The following is a 25,828-nucleotide window of genomic DNA, read 5'->3' as shown; positions in this document are numbered from 1 at the left end:
TAGAAACACATGCCTTCCAGAGGAAAAAGAAACACCTGCGTGATGAGGCTGGTTGGTGAAAAGCAGGTACACTCAAGTATAGGTACAGCCCCCTCCCCCCAGCTTGCTAATTAAAGAGAGTGAGAAGAGCTGGCTGTGCAATGACAGACAGACAGTCACCCCCGGTGTTGTTGCTCTCCACCTTTAGCAGCAGACAACCTGCTACTCTGAAGGGTCTGGGTCCCAGAGGAAGCATCCCCTGCCAACCTTACCTGGGGGAAAGGATAAAGGGACTGTGGGATGTGCAATCCTGAGCCTGGATTGTTTTGCCATCCAGAAAAAGGCACCTGCTACAGCTCTCTTCCCCTGATACACACACACACACACACTTTCTCCTTTTGTGGCATCTAATTATGTGCCTCCGGTACAAGCTGCTCACTGCCTCCTCGTCTTACCTTCTGAGGATGGTGCTCCTGGTTCTTCATCGTGGAGTCGCGTTGCTATGCACTCCTTCTCCCTCCCTGCAGTTCGCTTGTTCGCACTCTGGCTCTTCCACTTGTTCCAGAGATGCTCTCTCTCTCTCTCCCTCTCCCTCTCCCTCTCCCCCTCCCCTCCCTCCCTCTCTCTCTCTCCCTCCCTCCCTCTCTCTCTCTCTCTCTCTCTCTCTCTCTCTCTCAGAAGGACAGAAGGACCATGCAGATAAATAGATCAGCAAGTGAGCAGGAGAAACCTTCCCTTTCTCTGTATGTTTCTGTCCCTCTCTGGACCAGCACAGAGTATGTTGTTACCATTAGCTAGCTAGAGAATGAGGCGGAATGAGAGCGAGCTGCCAGGGAGGGCTAGCAGCAGCAGGTTGGCTGTTTGGCACACAGCTCTGCTTCGGAGTCAGATGGAGATTGCAGGCTGCGTCAAGCAGTAAGTGAAGAGGGGACAAATGCCTGGAGCAGGAGGTTTGCCAGTGGCTAACAGGACTTTTTGTCTTTTTGTATACAGAAGCAAGTGATTATGCCTCTGAATACCTGTTTCTGGGGGATCAAGCAAGATGCTGGGACTGTTGCCTCCATGTGTGACTTTGATGACTTCCCAGAGTCATCTTGGTTTATTTGGGGAACATGACACTGGACCATAGCTCAGTGGTAGAGCTCAATCCTTGACATCTCCTGAAAAAGGCTGGGAGAGAACAATCGCTGGAACCCTAACCAGTGTAAGAATCACTGAACCTGACAGACCAATGGTCTCATTCAATACAAGGCAGATCCCCATGTCCTATGTCTGTGTTGTTACTTCATCATCAGTGGAGTGGCATTCAAGAGATCTGTTGCTTTTCAATGAGTTGGAGTTTGAACATGTTTAGGAGCCATTATCAGAAAGAAGAGAATGGAGTGAACATTATCAGCAGTAGTGTTAAAAGACACCTACACTAAAGCTGTATTTAACACACTTAACTTCCATTTCTCATGCTATGTTTGACCCTGGTAATCTACTCCGGGGGGAAGCAGATTTCTGGTATGTAGGATTTACTTTGATTTTAACAAAAACTAAAGTGCTACCAACCTTTTCTATGTGGCCTGAGACAGAATGGAATGCCTGTCTAGTATTCACCTAGATTCACAGCAACTGCCTGGTTTGATAACTGAATTTCTGCCAAGCCAAATAAAGCACCTATGATTCTGTTACTGGTTCTAGCAGTGGAATGTATCATTTCTGAGATCTAAGAAATACTTTCTTGTTAGCAAGTAGAATGGTTGTTGGATCCTATCAGCCCCAACCACTTTGCACAAAACTTCTGTGACCTGCCACATATCAGTTCTTTGCCCTGTTTCTCTATTTTCAGTTACCTATCTCCCTGTCAATAAGGAAGCCGACCTCACGCTTCCAGGTTGTCCTGTCGCAAGCCCTACTGTCCCTAACACTGGCTCCCACATATCCTAAATGCCATCCCACCTTCTGCTTGCCTTGCTTTGTGCCAGGTGTGGGGAACTCTTGCCTCTCCAGAGGTTGGTGAACTACAACTCCCATCAGCCCCAGCAAACATGGCCAACAGCCAAGGATAATGGGCGTTGTTGTTCACCAACCTCCAGAGGGTCAGAGGTTTCCCACACCTGCATTATCCAATGGCAAGTAATCAGCTCTGATTTGCCAACTTCATAACAAAGGTAGCAGATCTGATCTAGGTCTGTGTTTTGCCATCTGGGGGAAAAAAATCCCCACACTCAGACAGCAGAACACAGTGTGACTGCTAGATCGGGCAGCTGCCACGTATACAAATGCTTTCTGTCAAGATGAGACAGGCCCTTATTTTGTTCCAAATTCATCACAGCGAGAGTTGAATTCATGTTTTACTTTCATCTTCCCTGCCTGCCTGTTTCTAACCTGTCTGACCCTCCTTTGACTAGCCACCTCCTCAGTACTTTTCCACTTCTAAATGGATTTGCACTGAACTGTGACCCAGGGATTTAGGGACTGAACCCTAGCAGCTCGGGGATCAGGAGCATTTGTGACATCTTCCTGTTTTGAGCCAGTCCCCCTCCCCTCACCCGATATCCTTGCTCCCTCTACTGGCAAATGCATGAAGGAAGCCTGCGCTGATGCACAAACTTTGATTCCTGCAGCTCCTCCTGCTGAAATTCCTTCTTCTCTCTAGGAAAGAGCAGGTCTCCCTAGAGGAGTCTCTTCACCCCTACACACGGTTCAAAAGGCACAAAATGCATTATGCAAACAAAGACAAACGTGCCACTTTATTCTGCATGGAATGGCTCCACCTGAAAGTGCTTTATTCCAAATTTTGACAGACTCCAGAACGTTTAGGGGGAAATGCAGCAAGACAGATACAGAAACGGGTGAATGAGGTAGCAGTATATAAGTATTCCAAATTAATTAAGGGAAAGGGTGGTAACTGGATGGCAGGAATTATCACAGTACTTAGATCCCCCTCCACTTTACGCACTCTTTAGTCTCCTCAGTCTTCCAAACCAAGGGAGCCTTTTCCAGAAAAGCCATAGCTCATTTGTAGAGCACATGTTTTATGTGCTAGATGAAATCCCTGTCATTGCTGTCTTCTTCCTTAAAAAAAAAAAGATGTCCAAGCAACATTGGGGAAATCTTCTTCCCTAAGATCTAAGAGAACCACCTAGACCATTACTCTGCCATCTATTACTACAACCTTGAGGACTAAAAAGCAGAGATCAAAATTATGCCACAGAGCCACAAATGTATGTAGAAAGTAGACATAGCTACAATTGCAGAAAACAAACAGCAGTAACTTAAATCATTCTTCTTGCCTTTTGGGTTTTGTGCAGAACCACTGAAGAGAGCACCTGATGTGACCTTCTGGGGGTGCCTTGAATCCCCCCCCCCTTAAGTGGAAGCATGAAAAACCAGGAAACAAGCAGCAGTAGATAGCTGATGAAGCCAAATTGCACATTTGCACTCACTTCTGGTTCAAGGCAAACAGGACTCTCTCAGCTAAGCTCCTGAAAGTGCACACAGGTGGGGAGATGACTTTGGGCAAACGCACCTGAGCCCATTTCATAACCTGGGCCAAGCCGTTGGAGCGGGGGTGGGGACAGAGGGCACTTTTATGACTGCTTCTCATCATCACCTGCTCCCTGTGCACACATGCCTGGCGGGAACCACAGGGACCAGCCTGTCGTTCCATGGACTTTTACCCTGCTGTGCAAACAGGCAAAAGCCTGATAGAGTTTCGGTTGGAAGTTCATCATCTCAATACATGGCCGGAACTGCTGTTGAGTCAGTGAATCTCCAGTGTGTGCTCTCTCTCTTCCCCTCTCCCTCTCTCCTCATAGAATCGTAGAATAGAGTTGGAAGTGACCAGGAAGGCCATCTAGTCCAACCCCCTGCAATGCAGTAATCTTTTGCCCAACATGGGGCTTGAACCCACAAGCCTGAGATTAAGAGTCTCACGCTCTACCGACTGAGCTATCCTGTGTTCTCCCCTTTTATGCCTCCTCAATGTTATTAGCTCTGTCCCATTCTAGATTACACTGCCTGCCTTTACTTCTTTCTCCTAAGTAGGGCATGTGCATTCCTCACCCGCATTGACACTTGCATATGCAATGATAAGATGTGAATCCTGGCATGTTGCAATAAACTACTAATTTATCTAGCTTGCTGGGATAAAGATGCAGAAATACAGCAAAATGATAAAGGAGCAGCAGGTATCTGGAGCTCGGGGCCAAATTCAACCACCAGCATACACGGAAACTTCACACACACTAAGATGTAGGCAAAGATTCCTTCACCCCTTCATCTGCAGCAGGAACAGCAACAAAGGTCTGTGAGCATGCTCCATATATGCAGAATGATGGTGAGCAGCTGTAATGCTAAAAGGAAGTGCTGTTGGTATTTCCATTGAGATGGAATTTGGGAGAGGTAATTCCTTGGGGTTCAGCTTATGTGACCCAATGCGGCTGAATCTCTAAATGTTTGTTCGGTTCAAAATATGACTTCTGCTGTTAAAAATTAGTTGCTGAACCAGGGTCATATAGCCTTTGAAGACATTGTTTCTTAGAGATAGCCCCTCGCTTGTAGAGCTTGCTGATATGCTGGTTACCTAGACCAGTGTTTCCCAACCTTTCTCCTATCGTGGCCCCCTTGTTTCCTTCCTGTGACTCCCCCTTGGGTATAGCCAGGGGGACAGATGCCCCCCAAATAAGTAAAAATCAATACAAATCTGAGGTTCTGCCCCCTCCCCAACAAAAGCCTGCCCCCAACAAAAATCCTGGCTATGCCCATGCCCCCCCCCATCATACCGGTAGAAAGGTAACTATTTAAATGTTTTGTTTGTAAATAGAAAAGGTTTTTTTAAAAATAATTTATACAAAACATAATTACATAAAATGATAGGAACATAATGAAATATTGTTGAAGCAGAAAAACAGAATCATAGAGCTGGGTCATCTTTCTAGTTCAACCCCCTGCAATGTAGGAAACTTCACTAAAGCATCCATGACAGATGGCCATCCAACTTCTGCTTAGAAACCTCCAAGGAAGGAGAGTCCAGTACCTTCCAAGGGAGATCCATCTTCCATGTACAGTGGTACCTCGAGTTACAGACGCTTCAGGTTATGTGTTTTCGGGTTGCGCACCACGCCGAACCCGGAAGTACCAGAACGGATTATTTCTGGGTTTTGGCGCATGCGCAGAAGCACTAAATTATGCTTTGTGCATCCGCAGAGGTGCCGAATTGCAACCCATGCATGCGCAGGCGCGGCGTTGCGGGTTGCGAACGCTGCGAGTTGTGAAGGTGCCTTCCGCATGGATCACATTCGCAACCCAAGGTTCCACTGTACTATAAAAATTAAAAAACACTTATTTGGCCCCAGTTATTTGACACAGAGGGGGAAACCTACAGATGCAGTACAAAAGGTGCAAAGGGAGTTCTGTATATACGGGAGAATTTTTTTTAAAAGTGGTCCTCACTTACCAGGTGCCTTCTACACAACTCGTAAATGTACTTTATTGCTTTCATCTTTTGAAATGTGTTGTCTGATCTCCATCACAAGGGCCTGAAAAATGCTGCAGACCTTTTATAGCCTAGCAGGCGCTTGCCAAATCTAATCCCACCCAGGTTATGGACTAGTCCCCAGATACTTGGATCCAAATATCAGTTGCCTATATGCTACCAATTTGACTTCCAGTGGGACTTTTCCCTATAGTACTTCCCCCTCTATCAACCTGCCTGTGCATTAAGATCAGCTGGATGGGCATTTCTCGTAGCCTCATCACTGGATGAAGTTAATGGTGTGGTGACATGACAGGGACTTTTCTGTGGCGGCGCCTCAATTGTAGAATACCCTCCCCCTCAAAGTACGGATAGTACCCTAATTGCTTACCTTTCAGTGATGGGTAAAAGCACACATCTTTGACCAGGTTTCTGTGATGAAAGTACCTGATGCGCCAGATGTAAACCAGTGATTTGTCTGTTGTTGCATTGCGTATTGTTATTTTATATACTGTATGTATCTGAATTGTTAATTGCTTTCACTGATTTTCCTGGTTGCTTAATCATGACTTGAGGGGCTCATGAGCTGGTGACGGGTGGGATATAATAATTGAATTAAAAAATAAAACTGAAAATAAGAGGCGCACAAGGCCATCTTGCTGTCATGTGATTGACTAGCAAGACATTGAATTTGACAGAAACTAGGATGACTCACCGCCATTTCTCCTTGTCTGCCCTCAAGTGACACTATGACTCCACATACCATTTGAGAGAAGTACCACCTGCAAAATTGGTCCTGATGCTCTGCTAGTGGGAGGAATGTGTGTAACAGGACAACTAAGCTTGAGAGAGGCCAAGGTGTACCATTCATGTTTTCAAAGCAATTTCCTTGGGTCCCGAAGGTACCCTTGCCAGCTGCCCCTTGTACTATCCCGATGCGATAGTATCGCATGCCTTCCTTCTGTGTTTGTTGTTCTTGGATGGGAGGCTCGTCAGCCTGTGGACAGCCATAAACCGAGATTAGAAGCCCAGCGCAACTAATTGTTTATGGTTTGCTGGCCTTGGTCTTTGACCCTAAGAAGAAGCAAGCCCTTCCCTTCTCTTGCTTTCCTCAGCTGCCCCCAGTGTCAAGATTGCAACAGTTCTGAAGAACTCCCTTTACCAGGCTTCTATGCAAAGCAAACTAGCCTCTGGAAAACACACACACTGCCGCTGGGTGCAAGTGAGAAGGAAGAGAGCTTTCTTCGCCATATCTGTGAAAAACGAATTGCGATCCCCAAATTTAGCATAGGAAGCAGGCTTAAAACAAGCACAGCAGGATCCTTTCCACACAATGCAAGTGTATTCATTCTCAAAGGAGAATTTAATAAAATCATGGATGGATAAAATTATCAGTGTGAACAAGGAGCCAATTCTTAAGATATTCCTGAACCTCGTTGCTGGAAGGTGGAAATACGTAATGATCACTCTGTAATAGCCCTGTTTCCTCTCTTACATTATTTCTGTAGCTGGATCTTAGCTACTTACCAGAGATAGGACTCCATGATCCACTTTCCTAAGCCAGCAGGACTCTTTTACGCTCTTATAGAATCATACAGCTAAAAAAAGGGCCTGAAGAGGATGCAGTCTCTATTCATCAATCCCAATGATATTTGGTGTCCTTCAGATCATACAAAATGTACTATAGACCAAGGACAGAAGAAACAAAGATGCTCAAAACCAAAAGTGCCAGCACAGCTCAAATTAATAGTTTAGTAAAACAATCCAAACAGCACATAATGGAATAGGTATCCAGTTAAACTTCGAACATGAAGCAAAAAAGAATCCACCATTGCACCCCATGAGGGGAAAATATTATCTAGAGATACATATTGGCTTCTGGTACAAGTCATACCTACTTCTGGAATGGGAAAGGAAATTCAAGACCTGAAAGGGTTGTGTGAGCTCTATCTTATAGCATGAGGCACCAGATTAAAAACCATATTACCAACAGCAAGAAGACATGCCAAATTCACAATGCACCTCAATGGGCTAAGGCTGCAAAGGGATAAGAAATGGTTTGCAGTGAATTGCAGCCTTTTAATACAGGAAAGGTTAGGTTACCAATAACCTTAAAACTCAAGAATCAGGTTATTAATAAGAAGCATACATTTTAAAACAGAACCATTGCACAAAGGAACACCAGATTGTAGTAGTGGTAGTAATAACAATAACAATAACAATAATTTTATTATTTATACCCCGCCCATCTGGTTGGGTTTCCCCAGCCACTCTGGGCAGCTTACAGCATATATAAAAACATAGTAAAATATCAAGCATTAAAAACTTCCTGATACCTTCGGATGTCTTATAAAATTTGTGTAGCTCTTTATCTCCTTGACATCTGAAAGGAGGATGTTCCACAGGGCGGGCACCACTACCAAGAAGGCCCTCTGCTTGGCTCCCTGTAACTTTGCTCCTCACAGTGAGGGAACCGGCAGAAGACCCTTGGAGGAGAACCTCAGTGTCCGGGCTGAGCAATGGGGGTGGAGATGCTCCTTCAGGTATACTGGGCGAAGGCCATTTAAGGCTTTAAAGGTCAGCACCAACACTTTGAATTGTGATTGGAAATGTACTGGGAGCCAGTGAAGATCCTTTAGGACCATTGTTATATGGTCCCGGCAGCCACTCTCAGTCACCAGTCTAGCTGTTGCCTTCTGGATTAGTTGTAGTTTCCAAGTCACCTTCAAATGTTGCCCCATGTAGAGCCCAATGCAATAGTTCCCTCACAGAGGCAATCATTCACCACCCCGCAGAGCCCATCACCCAGCCCTTCCTGGCTCGCTTCTATGAGCCAGGATGGGCAAGGGTCAAGGAGACAGGTGGTCAGTTTCACTTGTCTAAGCAGCCAGTCCACATCCCCGGAGGTAACAGATTGGAATTGATCCCATGCAACTTGACTCGACAGGGCTCTAGCACTCTCCCACCCTGGCCTTGCTACCATGGTGAAGTCTACCTCTTTCCGAATCTGAGCGACTATCTGCAAGAATGTTAGTGGTAAGACTGTGAGGGAGATAAACCTGGACAAGATTGGCCTTTTCAAGCCTGATGCAGTCTAGCAGTAGTCAGGGAACAATATGATGAGGACTGGAAGCATCTAATAAGAGATTTTTTTCTATATAAAAACCCCAGGCTGTCCTAAAACTTGCTCCATTAGGAAACAACAGCTCAGAATGTTAGCACAATGGCAGTTCCTTCAGCATGACTATCTGGAGGAAAGGTGCAACTTTAGCAGGGAAGTCTACTACAAGAGCATCACAAAATTCTTCATCCACAACGTCACTGATCACTTTGACTAAGACCACCCATCACAATTAACCAAAGTGCAGTGGCCAAAAAAAGTAGAACGGAGGAGTCATGCTGTTGGGAGATATTTGGATTCCCAATTCACATGGCAACCTATAAGATCATAGCACACATTCAGTGCTGTGTGTGCAATGTAATTTTCGCCTGTTAAAAATGTATGTTTGAACAATGAAAGCTGGTTCAGACCCATATTTGCTACTGTACAACAACTTGTCCTAACCCCCATTTCTCAACACCATACCATACGTTATTTTCAACGCCAAACTTTTTTATAGGCCATTTGCTGTCCCAATTTCAAACTGAGGAATTCACAAATCTCACCACAGTGTACAAAGGATAGAATAACAAATACATAAAATGTATTTTTTATTTTTAAAGAGGCTTTAAAAAATGTACCTTAAATACAAAAAATATCACCAGTCTGAGTAGCCATTATGAAGAAATATAAACATCAGTGGTTTTGACACTAAGCCTAGAAGGCACTGGTGTCAAGAGGGAATACTCGGGAGGAGAGAACTAAGAGTTCAAAGCCTAATATACATCAAAGGTGAACGAATGAATGAAAGTAGGTCTGATTCAGCCAACTGTTAACCTTCATTGGGTCTTCCAGGATTAGAAGATTCATTTTACTTCCAAGTAATACAATTTGAATGAAGTTCAGGAACAAGTTTATGAAACTTTGCAGCAAGTCATATTGGTACACCAAATCAACAAGTTTTGCATGCTCCAAAGTCCGGTTACAAGCAAGTCTATTTTTCACTGATTAATCATTTTACTCTCTATTTCTGCCTCAGTGCTTTACACGTGGAAACAAGGAACTGGTACATTAAGTTAAAGTAATTGTGGGCTGTGCTTAGGATTTCCATCTCCCCACGGCAGGGGTGGAAACCTCAGGCGCAAAATTCCACCCTCCAAGTCTCTCAGATCTGCCCCTTGAGACTTCCCCACCACCACACCCTCTCCCCTGCTTCACCCCCTCCTTGAGTGCTTTTGACTGACTGAAATCTGACCTTGAATTCTGATAATGTCTTTTGCTTGCTTGGATGGAGGCTAGAGGGATGTGTGTGTATAAGTGTAGAAACTAGCCTACTGTATAAAGGTAAAATTTGCATGTGTTGCTCCACCCACTTTTGCCTCTGTCCCCGCCCACTACAGCCCCTGGAAGGTTGTCCAGAAAGTAATGCAGCCCTCAGGCTGATAATTAAAGGTTCCCCACCTTCAGGGGGAAGTGTAATGGCCATTACTCATCTCAATGTGCAAGTCATTCAAATATTGGCATATGGGTTAAAGCCTCAGCGCCTAGGACTTGCCAATCGAAAGGTCGGCGGTTCGAATCCCCGCGGCGGGGTGCGCTCCCATCGTTCGGTCCCAGCGCCTGCCAACCTAGCAGTTCGAAAGCACCCGCAGGTGCAAGTAGATAAATAGGGACCGCTTACCAGTGGGAAGGTAAACAACGTTCCGTGTGCTGCGCTGGCTCGCCAGATGCAGCTTGTCACGCTGGCCACGTGACCCGGAAGTGTCTGCGGACAGCGCTGGCTCCCGGCCTATAGAGTGAGATGAGCGCACAACCCTAGAGTCTGTCAAGACTGGCCCGTACGGGCAGGGGTACCTTTACCTTTAAAAGCAAGAAGGAAAGTACAGTTGTACCTTAGAAGTCAAACGGAATCCATTCCAGAAGCCCGTTCGACTTCCAAAATGTTTGGAAACCAAAGTGTGGCTATTGATTGGCTGCAGGAAGCTCCTGCAGCCAAGTGGAAGCCGCGCCAGATGTCCGGCTTCTGAAAATAATTCGAAAACAGGAACACTCACTTCCAGGCTTTGATCGTTTGAGAGCCAAGGTGTTTGAGATCCAAGGTATGGCTGTATAGCCAAATCAGCAGGCAACAACAAATACAAAGCCCTGGCAAGCCATTCAAATACATGTTCCTCAACATCTCAAACATCATGCAAGGAAGTGGTAAGAGGAAACTGGACAAACCTGAGTCAGAAAGCTGTCTTGAATTCTGCCACTCCACCTACCAGGAACTGAACCAGGGCTCAGCACTGGACAAAATATACAACTCTGTGCAGGCGCATAAAACTTTAAAAAACAAACAAAAAAACCGCAACCAAAGGACATTCTTTGATGTAGTAAGAGACAGTGCTGTGCAGAAGCCAACCCTTTGCTTCCTTTCCCTTATACCTTATTGCCTCATTTAAGGTTCTTTCATTGTTTTGTACGTGTCAGCATTTAATCTCAATTTTGTTTTGCTCTTGCGTACTTGGCCCCTATTTATTTGCTTTTAAAATGACTTTTGCTCCTAGTGCTACAAATATCAACTGTAACTCAGGTGTGTGGCACTGGCCTCCTGACCTCCATTGCCTAGTGTGGATGGGCTTCTGTGATGGCTTGGAGTTGGCTTTGGATAGTTGGGCTGACAAGCTCAGTCCTTCTGGCCAAGAGATCAAGGCCTGGTTGTGATCAGATGCCAGATGCTGGCAAATGCTCCCAAAACACTTCCTAAGTACCCTGGTTCTCCGTTTCTGCCCCCCAACCCCAAAGCATCCATGCTTGCATTTTCTTTTCTCTTTAAATATTTTGCAACAGGAGCAATTCCTTCCCAAAGAAAAGTACAGAAAAGATAATGAGCCTATTGCTTCGATTCCTAGGAATAAGTCCATGATTCTCCCCTGCAGTGGTATCAAAGAAAATAACCCAGTGGGTCTAAGAGGAAATGGCTTCATTGGTTCAGCAGTGATAGCATTGCCTCTGTGTAAGTTTCGAGAGTATGCCAGCTGGTGCCGATTCTCGTGGTTAATCCGTATACTGTGGTACCTCGGGTTACAGACGCTTCAGGTTACAGATGCTTCAGTTACAGGCTCCGCTAACCCAGAAAAAAGTACTTCAGGTTAAGAACTTTGCTTCAGGATGAGAACAGAAATCATGGTGCGGTGGCGGCTGGAGGTCTCATTAGCTAAAGTGGTACCTCAGGTTAAGAACAGTTTCAGGTTAAGAACGGACCTCCAGAACGAATGAAGTTCTTAACTAGAGGTACCACTGTATTGCTGTTTTGGTTTATATGCAGTTCAACTGGAAGGGCTGGCTTTAAGGCATAAATTCTTCCTTGATAGTCATTGGTGATGAGGAAACCAGGTTGGTAGTGCTGCTGCAGATGCCTCCAATGGGACCAGGGGTGCCAACTGCTGGAGGAGTCGGTGTGGTTGTGCTGGCAGGCTGGGTCTGCTGCTGCATCTTCTTCTTGTTCACCTTCCTCTCCTTTGCTCTTCGGTTCTGGAACCAGATTTTCACCTGCAGAGACAAACACAGAAGGTGGTAAAGGCCATACAGAATATAAAGGAGGAAGATGGGAGAGAAAGAGGATTGAGATGGATGCACAGGACAAGACCATCTTCACGGTGAGTCCAGGAAGACCAGCTCCCTGTCTTGTCAGCCTTTTTCACCTGGCCTGGGACAGCGGAGCCCTGACTGACTCCATCTACAAAAGCTGAGGCTGCTGAAAAGACTCTTGGGCTGTGCATAGGGGGTTTTGTTCAGGTGTGTGTGCTGTTATTGATACTAATCTTTATTAGTATTTAATCTTTACTAATCTTTATTAGTGTTTATTAGTATTAGTGTTATTGATCCTATATTTTTAAATGCATTATGACTTATGTTGAAATTGTTCAATTTGGTTGTGTCCTTTTTGGTGTTTTATTTATCGCTTATGACTACTTTTGTTATGTTTGTAATTACGTGATTTCTTTCATGGTGTCAGCTGCCTTGAGCATGGTTTGAACTATGGAAAGTGGCATACAAATAAAATGATGTGTGTATGTACTGTAGGTATGAGTTGGTTCAAGTTACAGAAAGAAGACGAATGAGGGGACAGGCAAAGTAAAAGAATACATAGTGGCCAAGGAAAGGCAGAGATGAAAAGGAATTGGGAGGAGGAAGAGCATGGCATGATTCAGAGCAGAGGCAAAATGGATACATAACTGCAAGAATTCATTTAGGATGTTGTTGCTGTTTTCTAATGCCCCTAATAGTCTGCAATCAGATACCTTTCTGGGGACTTCCAATCTTCTGTGTCGTTTTTATGTTCCACATAGTAATAGCTGAGCATTAAGGGTTCTTGCTGAGAACTATTCAGTCATAGTCAAACAGTGAGGAGGAAAGTGGGACCTACACTGAGGCAGGTGAATGATGCCAATGATATAAAGGGCTCATCATCTGAGCACTTTTTCCTTGGCCCATCACTGCCCACCAACCTGGACCACCTAACCAAAAAACAGTTATGGAAGTATCTAGCCTACATTTGATATATGCCAAGCAAGACAGAAGATAACCAACCATGAAGCACATTCACAGCCTGATCCTATACATACAAACATAAGCCACTGTATTCAGTGGGGTCAATTTCCAAGGTAAGTGTGTATAAGACTGCAGTGCTTATCCTCAACATTTGCACTGGCATCTGTGCCTGAGATGCTCATTGTAATGCTTTACGTTTTGTGATGGTTTGTGATCCTGCTACATCAGGGGCGAGGAGCTTGTGGCCCTCCAGTTGTTGCTGGATTCCCAATTCCCGCCACTGCTGAACATTGGCTATGCTAGCTGGGGCTGATCGGAGTTGGGAGTCCAACTCCTGTGCAAGACCCTTCTGTACCAACCTGCCGCTCGGTGAGTCCCAGCGTTGCTGCCAGTTCTGCTTTCCGCCGGATGGTGATGTAGTGGCTGTAGTGGAATTCCTTCTCTAGTTCCAAGCGCTGGTGGTCTGTGTAGACAACACGATACTTGTCTTTCGTTCTGGTCTTCCCTAATAAACAGCAAACAGTAAGACACTGAATTAGCAGAAGGGATGTGGAAAATGTATTGCCATAACCGCCTTGTGGTCGTCTGATGAAGGGAAGTACATTAATTTAATTTAAACAACAACATTGAAGAAAGCAGCAATGGGAAAAGGAGGAGGAGGTCAGGAGAGGCGGGGAATGGCAAAGTGGTAATCTGGTGGAGGATGGCAGGAGCGGTAGTGGAGGTGGAATGATGTTTCGCTGAGTTAAAATTCGTATTTCATGTGGTGCCTTTTAAAACTTCTAGCTATAGATTTTTCTTAAAGTTACAGGAAGTGCATTCTCAAATGTACGCTTTTTTGTACTTTGGCCAAGTGTTAAGATACATATCAGTTCCAGTTCTTCAGTGGTACACCACGCAGCTTTCTCTGATTGCCAGTGTTGACATTTCTTCATCCTAGTGTTCCATTCTTCAGAGGTATTCAGGCCTCCCATTTAACAGCAGCACGTTCTTAGCAGCTGAAGTTGCTCCCTTGAAGTGCCCTGTTTTGCTCTTACTTGATGTTCACATAGTTGAGGTGTGACCTAGCAATTGCCACTGGCATCGGAAGTAGTGTTATTTCTGTGCCCCAATTCACTTTTACAAAGAAACCCCTGTCTATAAGGAGTGCACTAAGAGACATTTCCACATCGTACGCGCCCTTTCCTTCCCAGTAATGGCAGCAAGTGTCCATTTCCCAAGAGACAAATGCAAACAGAGGGCAAAACCCTGAGAGGGGATTACATATTGTGGAATTTGCACAAATCAGGCTAGCTTGTACATTATTTAAAACAGCACAAAAGGTGTGTGCCACCCTGTGTGTGTTTTGTGTTGTTGCCATCTAGAAACCCTTGTGAGTAATAAAACAGCGGTACAAGTGGAACTGGTAACAAAACGTAGCCATGTGCAGTGCTCCTGTTTAGGGTTCCAGTCCAGGCATTGTTCTCATCCACGATATTCTATCCAATTCTCCCTCTCCCTCAGTTTTCTGTTTTCCTCCATCTCTCTTCTGCAGCTGTCAGTCAGCAATTGTTGTGGCCACTGTGCGTATTTTGCTCTCACTGGGCTGCTTTAAGGTTCCCACCCTCTTAGGGTCTCCCTCCCCTTTCTTATTTATTTCTGTAGATCTGCTGGTACTTCCCCTTTTGTGCATGGATGGTGCCAGGTAGTTTGCATAAGGATCAACATTCACCCCTAAAAGAAGAGGCAGTAATTTCAAGAATAGAAACAGTTCATATATTTAATTAACCACTGCAGGTTCTCTCAAGCACCCTGTTCAATTTGTTAGCATTCAAGATGAATTTAATTTAAATCCACCAGAAATGAACTGAGCAGAGTTCTCTGTGGGCAGCCTGACATTCACATCAGCTATCCAGCTTGGACCCCTGCAGACTAATTATGAGTCATGTACAGTGGAGTTCTTGTGCATAGTGGAGTAGGGAACAAAATGGAAATGAGGCTGTATAATCTTGCAACAGTCCTCACAATTACACCACTGCATTATTCCAGAGGCTTGGAAGCCCCATGAGGGAACTATGGGGCTTGTGGGCTCTACGGTGACACAGTTCATGAGTACCGTATGGCCATTTGACTCTCAACAGCAAATAAATAAATTCTGTCCAAAATGTCAGGCAGGACCATTTAAGATATCAACATCCTTTTGAATAGGAATCTCAGTCCACTGAACAGGAACCAGTCCAGAGAAGAGCAGGTGTCTGTTAGCTGTCTTTTCCTTAACTTTTGCCAGTAAGATTGGCTTTGAAACAAGCACCCAGCGGGTGAGAAATCCAGAGCATTTGCTCATTAATTTTAATGCCTGGGATCAACATCAGTTGTCAGTGAGAATTCTGCCTGGCAATTGCAATTGCTTATCTCCAGCTGCTCACCAGATGTAGAGCACCAGATTTTGGCCCTGGTGCTGCTGAAGTATATTAGCAAAAGTAGGCCAAATTCTGTTCTGAGTATAAACAGGAAGCATTGACTTCAATTCAGGAGGAGGAGGAGGAGGAGGAGGAGGAGGAGGAGGAGAAGAAGAAGAAGAAGAAGAAGAAGAAGAAGAAGAAGAAGAAGAAGAAGAAGAAGAAGAAGAGGAGGAGGAGGAGGAGTAGTAGTTTGGATTTGATATCCCGCCTTTCACTCTCCTTCAGGAGTCTCAAAGCGGCTAACAATCTCCTTCCCCTTCCTTCCCCACAACAAACACTCTGTGAGGTGAGTGGGGCTGAGAGACTTCAGAGAAATGTGACTAGCCCAAGGTCACCCAGCAGCTGCATGTGGAGGAGCGGGAACGCGAACCCGGTTCACCAGATTACGAGTCTACCCCTCTTAACCACTACACCACACTGGCTTTCAATAGTTATTACAGCATTTTATTTACATACTAATCCAGACAGTCAAGTGAGCAGGATGGGAGGGACAATGCACTGTCTGAGAACTACTGTACCACATTGGCTCTCACTGGCTTTCTGCAATGTGCCTCTCCACACAAGTAAATCTCGTGATGCCTGCATAAATGCCATTTTGCTGTGTGCCCACTGCTGAAACAAGTACGGATTACGCTGGCCTCCATGATTCACAACAGGCCCTAGGGGATTCACCAGAGGCGTAGCTGGGGGGGGTGCACTGGGTGCCACTCATCCAGGGGGTGGGACTTACCACGGGGCCTGCAGCGTGCCCGAGCCATGTGTCTCTCCTGGGAGAGATGCCGCGTCATGCCTGGATGTTGCACGCAACAGCACCCATCCAGGCATCACAAAAACATTGTGACGTCATGCATGACACCGTCGTCATGACGTTGCGCACACATGACCAGCCTTCCATCTTATTCCTGAGTCGGTGCCTCTGTCTTAGAGAGTGCAAGCACCTTCACATTCCCTCCAGTGAAGCTGTTCTTGCAAGGGAATCGTATGCCCCCTATAGCCAGCCCCAGCCAGTAATCTTGCTGCAGCTTTTTGAGCTGGTTGAAGTTTCTGATCACTTTTCAAAGGCAGCCTCCCAGCCCCACATAGAGCACAGTGCAGTAATCCAAATGGGATGTAACTTAAACAGTCAAGCAACCTGATTGATATTTGGGACCCACAATCATATGCTCTCCCATTCCGACTATAAGCTCACCCTCTGCTCTTTTCCTACAATACCAGGTTTACGTAGAAGAAAAAGAGTGTATAGATGAGGGTAGCAGCAGCAGCTGTTACATTTGTGCTGGACATGCAGCATTTTAAAGGCACAGGAGCCCTGCTACAATATAGGAGGGCAAGCCTGGAGGAAAAAGATGCAGAGGAAAAGAAAGGTGTCCAAAACCCACCTAAGAATGAGAAAACTTAGTGGAGGTTGACTCACAACCCGCCAACACACTCAGCTACAGTCCAACTATATTACCACATTCTGAAATATGTTCCCTCCTCTGGCCCATTTGATGGGCATCTCACTAGAACATTTACAACACTCTTCATGACTTTGTCTTTCAATTTCAAACATTTCATGAATTTAAATAGGATTTTTACCTCCCCATCCCAGCCCCCAATTAACTGGAGAAACACAAGGTCTGCGTTCTTGTTTTGTCGTTAATTACTCATACTTGATAACTCATTTTTTGTAATCTATTTTATCAGCCAGCCAAATAGGATTAACAGTCCATCCCATGCATATAGAAAATCAGTGGGTTTAGGCATGTCTAACTTTGCATAGGATCAGGCTGTTAAGTAGTGTCAAATAATCTGAATATTCAGTCACTCAAAGGAACTAGAAGGAAGCAGGGGAGTATTAAAGAGGAGTCCACAAACAATACAGCCTATATATTATTTCATTCTGGGTTGCCAACATGGTGCCCATGGGCACAACAACACCCCGGAGGACTTCCCCTGATGCCTGTGAAAGCTCTTAATCCCCTCCCCCGTCTCACTGCACTATCTTTATTAAGTAGCCAGAGTGGTTATCTTCCCTCACCCTCCTAAAAACTACATAGCACTGAAGGAGAAAGTTGAAAGAGTGGCACTCTTCGCCACTTCTTTCAGCTCTATGTGCTTTCCGAGGCTCAGACTGGCTCCTGGGCAGCTTAACAGGAAGCAGAGTAACCAAGAGGGAAAGAGAGGAAGCAGGGAGGCAAAAAGGAAAACTGGAGTGATTTGGGAGACTTGAGTGTAGCTGAGAGGAGAAAATGTTGTGCAGAGTCGAGAGGAAGGGTGAAGTGTGACAAAGAGTGAGAGGAGGTGCATGTGCCACACACAAAATCAGATCCAGTAAAATTGATCCTCCTGAAATTTCATAAACTTAATGGGTTCACACATATCCCAAGCCACCATCAAATCATGGATAACTTTTGTATCCATTGGAAACCCCCTACAGATCCACTGTTTTCCAGCACTGCCATGACACAAAAACATGGATCTGAGACACGGATCCTTATTTACTCTAATTTTTTAAGGGATCCCCTGAAAACCACTATTAAACCATGTCACACATTCTGCAAGTTCAAGAGGATCCATTTTAATTCTACTGCACCTGACTTTTACTCAGACCACTTACGAAAGCAAAGAATATGCGCATGCGTACACAGATCTGCTTTCTGTCTGGTTGAGAGGGGGAGAAATAACCAGAGGGGGTGGTGCCCATGGCACTTTCAACATTCAAAATGTGCCTGTGGCCCCTCAAAGGTTGGCAACCCTTGGCTTAGTTGCGTTACTCATCCATGTCAATAATTAGCAAATACGTGTAGAGCACAGAAATGCGGATGATTCATAAACAGAAGGAAAAAAACTAATGACTGAGTGGAGAGTGAACACAATTACTATATCAGTTCCAAGTTATCAGATGGGTTTGTAGGGAGAGGGCTATTAGGAAAGAAGGGAAAATGTAAAATGTATCAGCTACAATTTTCGAATTCTGACATACAGGCATTTACCACTCGTGCACGATCAGCACACGCGCAACTGCTGACACACACACTATTTTCAGTGCTGAAAGGGGGCAGGGGTGGAAGGGACTTAAGAACATCCCACTGATGCGCTCAGTGGCCGGGAACAGAACCCCCCACGTAAGTGGGAATTCCCCTGTATTAGTGAAATGTGTGTTGACCAGAAAGCATGAAAGATTGGTAGTTTAGATACAAAAGACAACTATACCTAAATCATTTCATGTGACAGGTTTCTGTGTTCTTGCTTCAACAGGCAACTCCCCATTTATACGCAGTCGAGTCATGTGTGACTGCCCACATTGCCGCAAACCCAGAAATGGCACCTAAGGAGGCAAAAACAGTTCCCAAAAGAGTGCAAAAATGGCAAAAATGGCGTAACCCCTGCGTAAATAGGGAGTTGCCTGTGTCATTTGAAATGATTATTAAAGAGAAAGACAGAAATGATGGGCTTCTGAACACCTGTTATTTAGTAGTAGTAGTAGTAGTAGTAGTAGTAGTAGTAGTAGTATACTGCCCTTCAGCCAAAGATCACAGGGCAGTTTACAACATAAAAATACAAAATGAGAACACAAAATGCATAATGAAAACACAAACAATACCCCCCCCGACAAACTCATTTAAAGGCCATAGAATGTTAATCAGCCAAAGGCCTGATTATAGAGTAATGATCTCACCTGGTGTCTAAAGAGATGTAATAATGGTGCCAGGCAAGCTACCTTGGGGAGAGCAGTCTGCAAATGGGGAGGCCTGCTCTTGTGTTGCTACCCTCTGGACCTCTCATGCAGGAGACACACAAAGAAGGGCCTCAGAGGATGATCTCAGGGTCCAGGTAGGCTCATACGGAGAGAGGATGTCCTGAGCCTTTTAAGGCTTTATAGCACTTTGAAATGGGCCTGGAAACTAACTGTTAGCCAGTGCAGTCTGGCCAGGATCAGTGAAATTTGAAACCAGCAGTCGTGAGCATAATGTGTTTCAGTAATCTAACCTAGAGGTTACCAGAGCATAGATGACAAAAAAATAGGTTATCCCTGTCCATATAGGGGTGCAACTGGGCCATCAGTTGAAGCTGATGGAAGGTACTCTACACCACTGAGGCCACCTGAGCCCCAAGCTATGTACCTGCTCCTTCAGAGGGAGTGTAACCCCATCAATGTTAAACAGCATGACTTACAATTTTTAAAAATGTCAATCCAACATTCCACTGCATGGTAATACTGCATTTCATGCCAGATTTTATGTACTGTATTTTTCTGTGTATAACACCCCCCACGTATAAGACACCCCCTATTTTTGGGTACCCCTTATTAAGGAAATGGGGGGAGATTGCCTGGAATTGTTGAGCTTTTTGGGGGGGCGGGTTGCCAACAATCGCACATCCACCTGACCACCAATCGTACAAAACATTGTCTTGTACACGGAAAAATATGGTATGTATCATCCATACATCAATTGATTTTCCCCCCTTGTTTCCACCATGCTCAGTTGTCCATTAAGAGGATGTTCTGCTGGTAATATGGACAGTAAATATAGGCGTTACAGAACAGTTTGCCAGCCTCAGCAAAGCCATGCCCCATTATACATAGGCATTCACATCCCTTCTAAGGTTGACTGAAGAGTGTGAGCCTAGAATACTTCTCCCCACGCACACACCTTTTTTAAACAAAATATAATCTGCAATGAAAAAAATTAACAACATTTTTACATGCAGTTGTCGCAAATATATTGTTTATCTGAATGCAAACCCTCCCCATTTGGGCACTTCCTTCCTCCTCTGATGAGAAAGTGGTAAGACCCACTCCTAAAATCTAGCTGGAGACAATTTGTCAGAAAATTCATATTTGAATAGGATTTAAGTTTTACTGATTCGAGCAGAACGTCAAACTGTCTTTAAAACTATTTTGTTTATTTGTTTGTTGTTTTTAAAAACCTGTTTTTAACCACTAGTTGCTATAGTTTGGTATTTTGCTTTCATATATTTGTAAATATTTTTAAAGCACTGTGCAAAAATACTTTTCCTTGCAAAAATATATATGTTTAATCATTTTTTATTCTGTAAAATTTTATCCATTCTTTCTGGTTTGGCCTAGTTTATAAAAGAAATGCACATGCCTCTTTAGCAATTTTTTGTTCTATTAAAATGTATTCATTCCTTTCTTTCTATTTTGGCCTGGTTTAGAAAAGAAAATTAACAATCTAATAACTGGTCTTGCGGGATGCACACATTCAGCTAAGACTCAATAGTGAAATATATTGGAATATCTAAAATTGTGACAGTGATTGTGAATTGGCTTTTTTCTTGTTTAGTAATGTAATTAATTTTTTAGGAAACTCTCTCACCTTACCTTTGATATCTATGCTACTGAATTACTTCTACAGCTTTAGTTTTAGAGATAATGTGCTAATTTAAACATTATCAGTACAGTAGTACTATAACATAAGTGTTTTAACAATATGTTAAAGGTAAGTAAACATTTATCAGTTTTAGAGTTAGACCTGTAAGTAGTAGCAGTTGCCAGGGCATTACCACATTCACCTCTACATAGTTTCAGCCTTATTTCAAACATTGTGATATATTGAAATATCGCGATGTTAAGCTGGTGAAATATTGTGATGTTGAAAACCAGATATCGCCCAGCCCTAATCCCTAACTTCAAAGGCAGCTCTCTTGCTATCTTTGCTTTCCAATTAACTCCTATTCTTTATTCATTAAACCACTTTTCCTGATAGTAGGCATTGAGCCCAATTGTCCAATTTTAATATTTGAAAACTTTATTGCCACCACCTGACTATCTTCTGATAAGAAGGGCTAACTTATTTTGAATTCCCGCCCCCATCTACAATCTTGTCACAATTATGGGAGGTAAATGACCTCCTTGATCAGCCCAAATAAACCTGTTAATGAGGCCAGAGGCAAGAAGTTCAAAATGGGGATCAAGGGGAGGCTAATGTCCGTATGGAGGGAAGGTATCGTTACTATTGTTAATGTGTAACCCTAATAGCGCTCAACTTAGCTATCATTAGATAAGGGAACTGCTTTAATATGCTACACGAACCATAAAAGGAATCACCTGTGAGTGTATGCACATGCATAGACGCACTGATACACATTCAGGTTTTTTACCTAAATCAATCAACACCTAAGAACTAATTTAGTCATGATCCAAGGATTTGTTCTGTATCGTTTGCTATTCTGGGGCCAGGATTTATCCCAATTAATCTGCATAACCTAATCTACTATCTGCTGGCAAGCTGTCCCCAAAGAAAACAAAAGGATTGCGTTAATGCCTGGAGCGGCACACCAGAGTATAAACCAATTACAGTATATCAATATCTGAACAGATCATGGACGTAAAAAAGAAATGGATTTACACCTGTGTTCAGCCAAACATTAGGGTCTTTTTTCACTCTGGTTAAATACACCCTCTTGTTAATGGTTTGCACACGTTTTCAACAGAATGCAAAACTGTTTGCAAGGTTGCAGGTGTGTTCCCTGACGTCTCATTGCTCCCTCACTCCACTCCAGTCGTACTTATTGATTTGCAATATTTATGTACTCCCAAATAACAAAAGAGTATATTTAAACCATAAATGAAATTGATCAGTTGATGCGGAATGTGGGTGAAGATTCACATCCTGGATTACGTACAAATGATACACATTCCACTGAAACTACTAACATCCACTTTCAGGTGAATATTCTGCATAGTGTTTAATGGTATGTCCATTTGGATTACCATCCAGGTGTGCATGCCCATCCACATCTACACTCTGTCCCTACCTGGTCACTCATGATGCATCACCAGAACTGCTAGACTGGGGCAAAAGTCATGCCGCTCAATAGTGGTGGGCAGTGAAGCTTCCAGCAAAGCATGGCAAGACAAGGGAGGGCAAGGCGGACATGTTCTTTCCCTGTCACTCTAAACAGAAGTAGATGAGCTATCAATGGATCAGAACAGGCATGGAAAAGGGCACAAAGGAGCTGGAGGGTAAAGATTTTCCATGAACCAGTTTTGTGCCTTCCGAAATAGCAGTTTTCACAAAGAAAAACCAATGTGAAATTTTGCCCAAAGTGGGAAGATTAATTCGATTTGTTAAAGTATTTCAGGAATCTGTGATTTTGAGTAAATAGCAACTCGGGGGGGGGGGAGACCACAAAAGGATTGCACATCTAAGACCAATGGCACCTCTTCCCAATATGGCAGCAGCACACAACCAACATGAAATAAATACACATGGCTGGTAGGATTCCAAGAATTGCTTGAGGCATTATCAAGGCGTTGCATAAGTTCCCGTGACATTGTTCTCTTGGAACAGCACGCGCTCACCATATCCAAGAACTATTTTCGAATTCCACTCAGTTTCAAGAATCGTTATCCATGTGGCATGGGGATGAGTCAGGCTGATAAGGAATCATTTTACTTCCAAATCTCTGTCAGTTCTGGGTAACTGGAGAAGCAACATGCGAAACAACTTTAGCTTAATGAAATCAAGTGAGTGTACAAACTTCCCAAGAGGAGATCACAACCGCTTTACTCCTCCCTGGTCCATTTTGCTGCCGGGCTGCTCTAGGCCAAGCTAAGGTCTGGCTTAGCCTACGTTTGGCCTATTAGTGTGTCATCCAAAGCAGGCCAATGTCATGTGTATGCAAGCTCACAATCTCTGACAATAAAAAAGCTGCGTTTTCTTAAAGACACAAGCTAAAATGTACTTACCAAAAACATCTCCAAACTAACGCATCAGACTGGGTGGCTTACAGTTTGTTTCAGACAGATTTTCTCATCAAGTGAGAAAGTTCCTTTCCAAGCTGAGGTTGGTATTCAACTAAGTTTTTCTCGAAACAGACACACTGAAATTTACTTAGACCTGTTCATTAAATCCAACAGGTCTATTCTGAGTAAAACTTACCTGACTACCACCCTAAGTGTGTCAGAAACAAGAAATGAAACTTATAGGGACCACTATTCTTTTAGTCAAGTGATGATGGGAAAGGAAATACAGTGGTACCTCGGGTTACATATCCTTCAGGTTACAGACGCTTCAGGTTACAGACTCCGCTAACCCAGAAATAGTACCTCGGGTTATGACCTTTGCTTCAGGATGAGAACGGAAATCGTGCTCTGGCGGCGTGGCGGCAGCGGGAGGCCCCATTAGCTAAAGTGGTGCTTCAGGTTAAGAACAGTTTCAGGTTAAGAACAGACCTCTGGAACAAATTAAGTTCTTAACCTGAGGTGCCACTGTACCGGGGGTTTATCTAACCACAATATCCCAAATGCTAAATAATTTTAAAGAGCAGACTCCAAACAAATACAGTGATTACCATTATATTATTGCAATCCTATACACAGTTCCCCGGGAATAAGTCGCCTCAAATAAGCAGGCACAGATTCTCACTGTGGATAATATACTTTTCTTGTTAAACTGTGCTCTGAGGTGTTAGGTTATACAGCAACAAAAAGGGACGGATGTGTGGAAAAAGTAATAAGTAGATTTCATTTGGAGAGGAGAGAATATTCTTAGCCATTCAGCAGAATATTCAACAGTGGGGCCCTAAAACAAGTGGATTGTGGCTTTGCAGTATAATTAGTAATTACCTGAGCACCTTTGTGTGAAAAGCCTGCCAGATCTGCTCCCTGTGCTAGTACCTTTGAAACACAACGCCTCTCCAACCAGGACAAGTGCTCCCTTATTTCGTAACCCACAGGAACAGCCATCTTCTCAGCTGTGAAACCTAAAATAGCAGTGATGCTGCCTGGCATAATGAGCAAGGTTGGCATACTTTCTAAACTGTGCCACAACAGGAGCTAAAACTCTTGCTTCTGTGTGCCTGGTTACCTAGAAGAAGGCAGGAGTGTGCGTGCAGATTATTCACCACAGAGGCGGAAAGATGCAGAATGTTTGAGTACAGAACACTATTTAATCCAGCAAGCAGTGTATGGGGGGGGGGGGAGTGCCATAATTTACGAAATGGTTGCCATGGAGTAAAGGGATTCTTTTTTAAAAAACAAGATTAGACATCACAGAATTCCATAATAGGACCAAACTAGGCATAAAGTAGCAAATACATGTCTCTCAGCAAGCTTCAATTTTATTTTAATGCCGTCTCAGGGGCTCTGAATTTGATTGCAGCAGTGGCTGTGGTGGAACAGGGGTGGCTGCTTAATCTTCTCTCAGTAGGACGTTTTCCTGATCAAAATGTCGCTCTCCCAAGCTGCCTTTCACCACACCACAGAGTTCTTGTTTTCCTGTTCTCCCCTTGATTCTACCCATCCCCCTCAGTCTTGGAGTGGAATTGGTTTTATCTCAGTTCAGGCTTGTGGATGCTGACTCACCAGGTGACTATCTAGGTGTCCAGCATCTAGATTAGGCTGGATTGTTTTAGGAGCCAGAGCTAATTTGGACAATAGCTTTCCCTTGCATAGCTACAGAAACACCTTAGGGACCAGATAATCTCCAAAACTGCCCACTCCCTTGTGGACCCACAGCTTTTAAGATCAGTCTCACAGGTCCTGCTCTCATGGCCATCTATACATCAGCTCAGGTTGGAGGTGTCATCAAAACTGTGGAGCGACTTCACAGTGAAGATCCACCAGGTTGCCTCTCTGCCATTCATTAGACTAGTCTTCTCCAATGTGGTGCCATTCAGATGCTTTGAGATACAGCTCCCTTCAGCCCAAGGTGCCACAGTGCAGCTGGTGTTGCAGTCCATAACATCTGAATGGCACCAGGTTGGTGAAGGCTGCTTTAAATGATCCGCTATTTTTTTAGTTTTGTACTCCTGCCTTTTAATCTGTTTTCACCTTTGTCATTTTCACTCTGTGTGATAGATTTAGGCTACAATCATAAGTCTCCGAAGTCTCCCCCCTCCCATCTCTGCTGCGCAAGGCCAGGGCAGAATCATAGAAGCACAGGATTGTGGAGTTTGAAGGGACCCCAAAGGGTCCTTTAGCACAACCCGCTGCAATGCAGAAATCTCAACTAGATAATACATGCCATCCAACTTCTGCTTTAAAACCTCCAAGGAAGGTCCGCTCCACTGTCGAACCACTCTTACTGACAAAAAGTTCTTCCTGGTGGTGGCAGGGGGCAGGTAGATTGCTGTGCCAGTGTGGAATGAAAACAGCAATCCTTTGCACACCTACTTGAAAGTAAGCCTTATTGTTTCCAAAGAAATATGCATCAAGCAATGCTTGAACTGTTCTTGTTAATATAATGATGGAAGTCATGAGATATATACACATTATATGTAAAAAGAGAATGAGATCTGCTTGCCTACAATTTAAAAGCTGGTTTTATTCCAGTATAAATCCTGTTAGGGCTTTTA

At 44.1% G+C, this 25,828-nt stretch overlaps 1 protein-coding gene across 2 annotated transcripts in view; it reads right to left on the bottom strand.

Moving 5' to 3' along the window:
- SLC6A7 (solute carrier family 6 member 7) overlaps positions 1-25,828 on the bottom strand; it is a 69,221-nt gene that overhangs the window by 26,137 nt on the left and 17,256 nt on the right. The window contains exon 1 of one of the 2 annotated variants that reach the window (XM_028718276.2): positions 435-570. The exons of the other annotated variant lie outside the window; for it this stretch is intronic. Within the exon in view, the coding sequence (XP_028574109.2) occupies positions 435-464 (30 nt within the window). The 5' untranslated portion in view covers positions 465-570. Of the gene's footprint in view, positions 1-434; positions 571-25,828 lie in introns of those variants that run through there. 2 annotated transcript variants of the gene reach the window in all.

Source organism: Podarcis muralis, chromosome 2 (genome assembly GCF_964188315.1).
Source record: "Podarcis muralis chromosome 2, rPodMur119.hap1.1, whole genome shotgun sequence".
Lineage (NCBI taxonomy): Eukaryota > Metazoa > Chordata > Lepidosauria > Squamata > Lacertidae > Podarcis > Podarcis muralis.
Note: the sequence above shows the minus strand (reverse complement) of the source record. Positions and strands in the feature narration are given on the sequence as shown.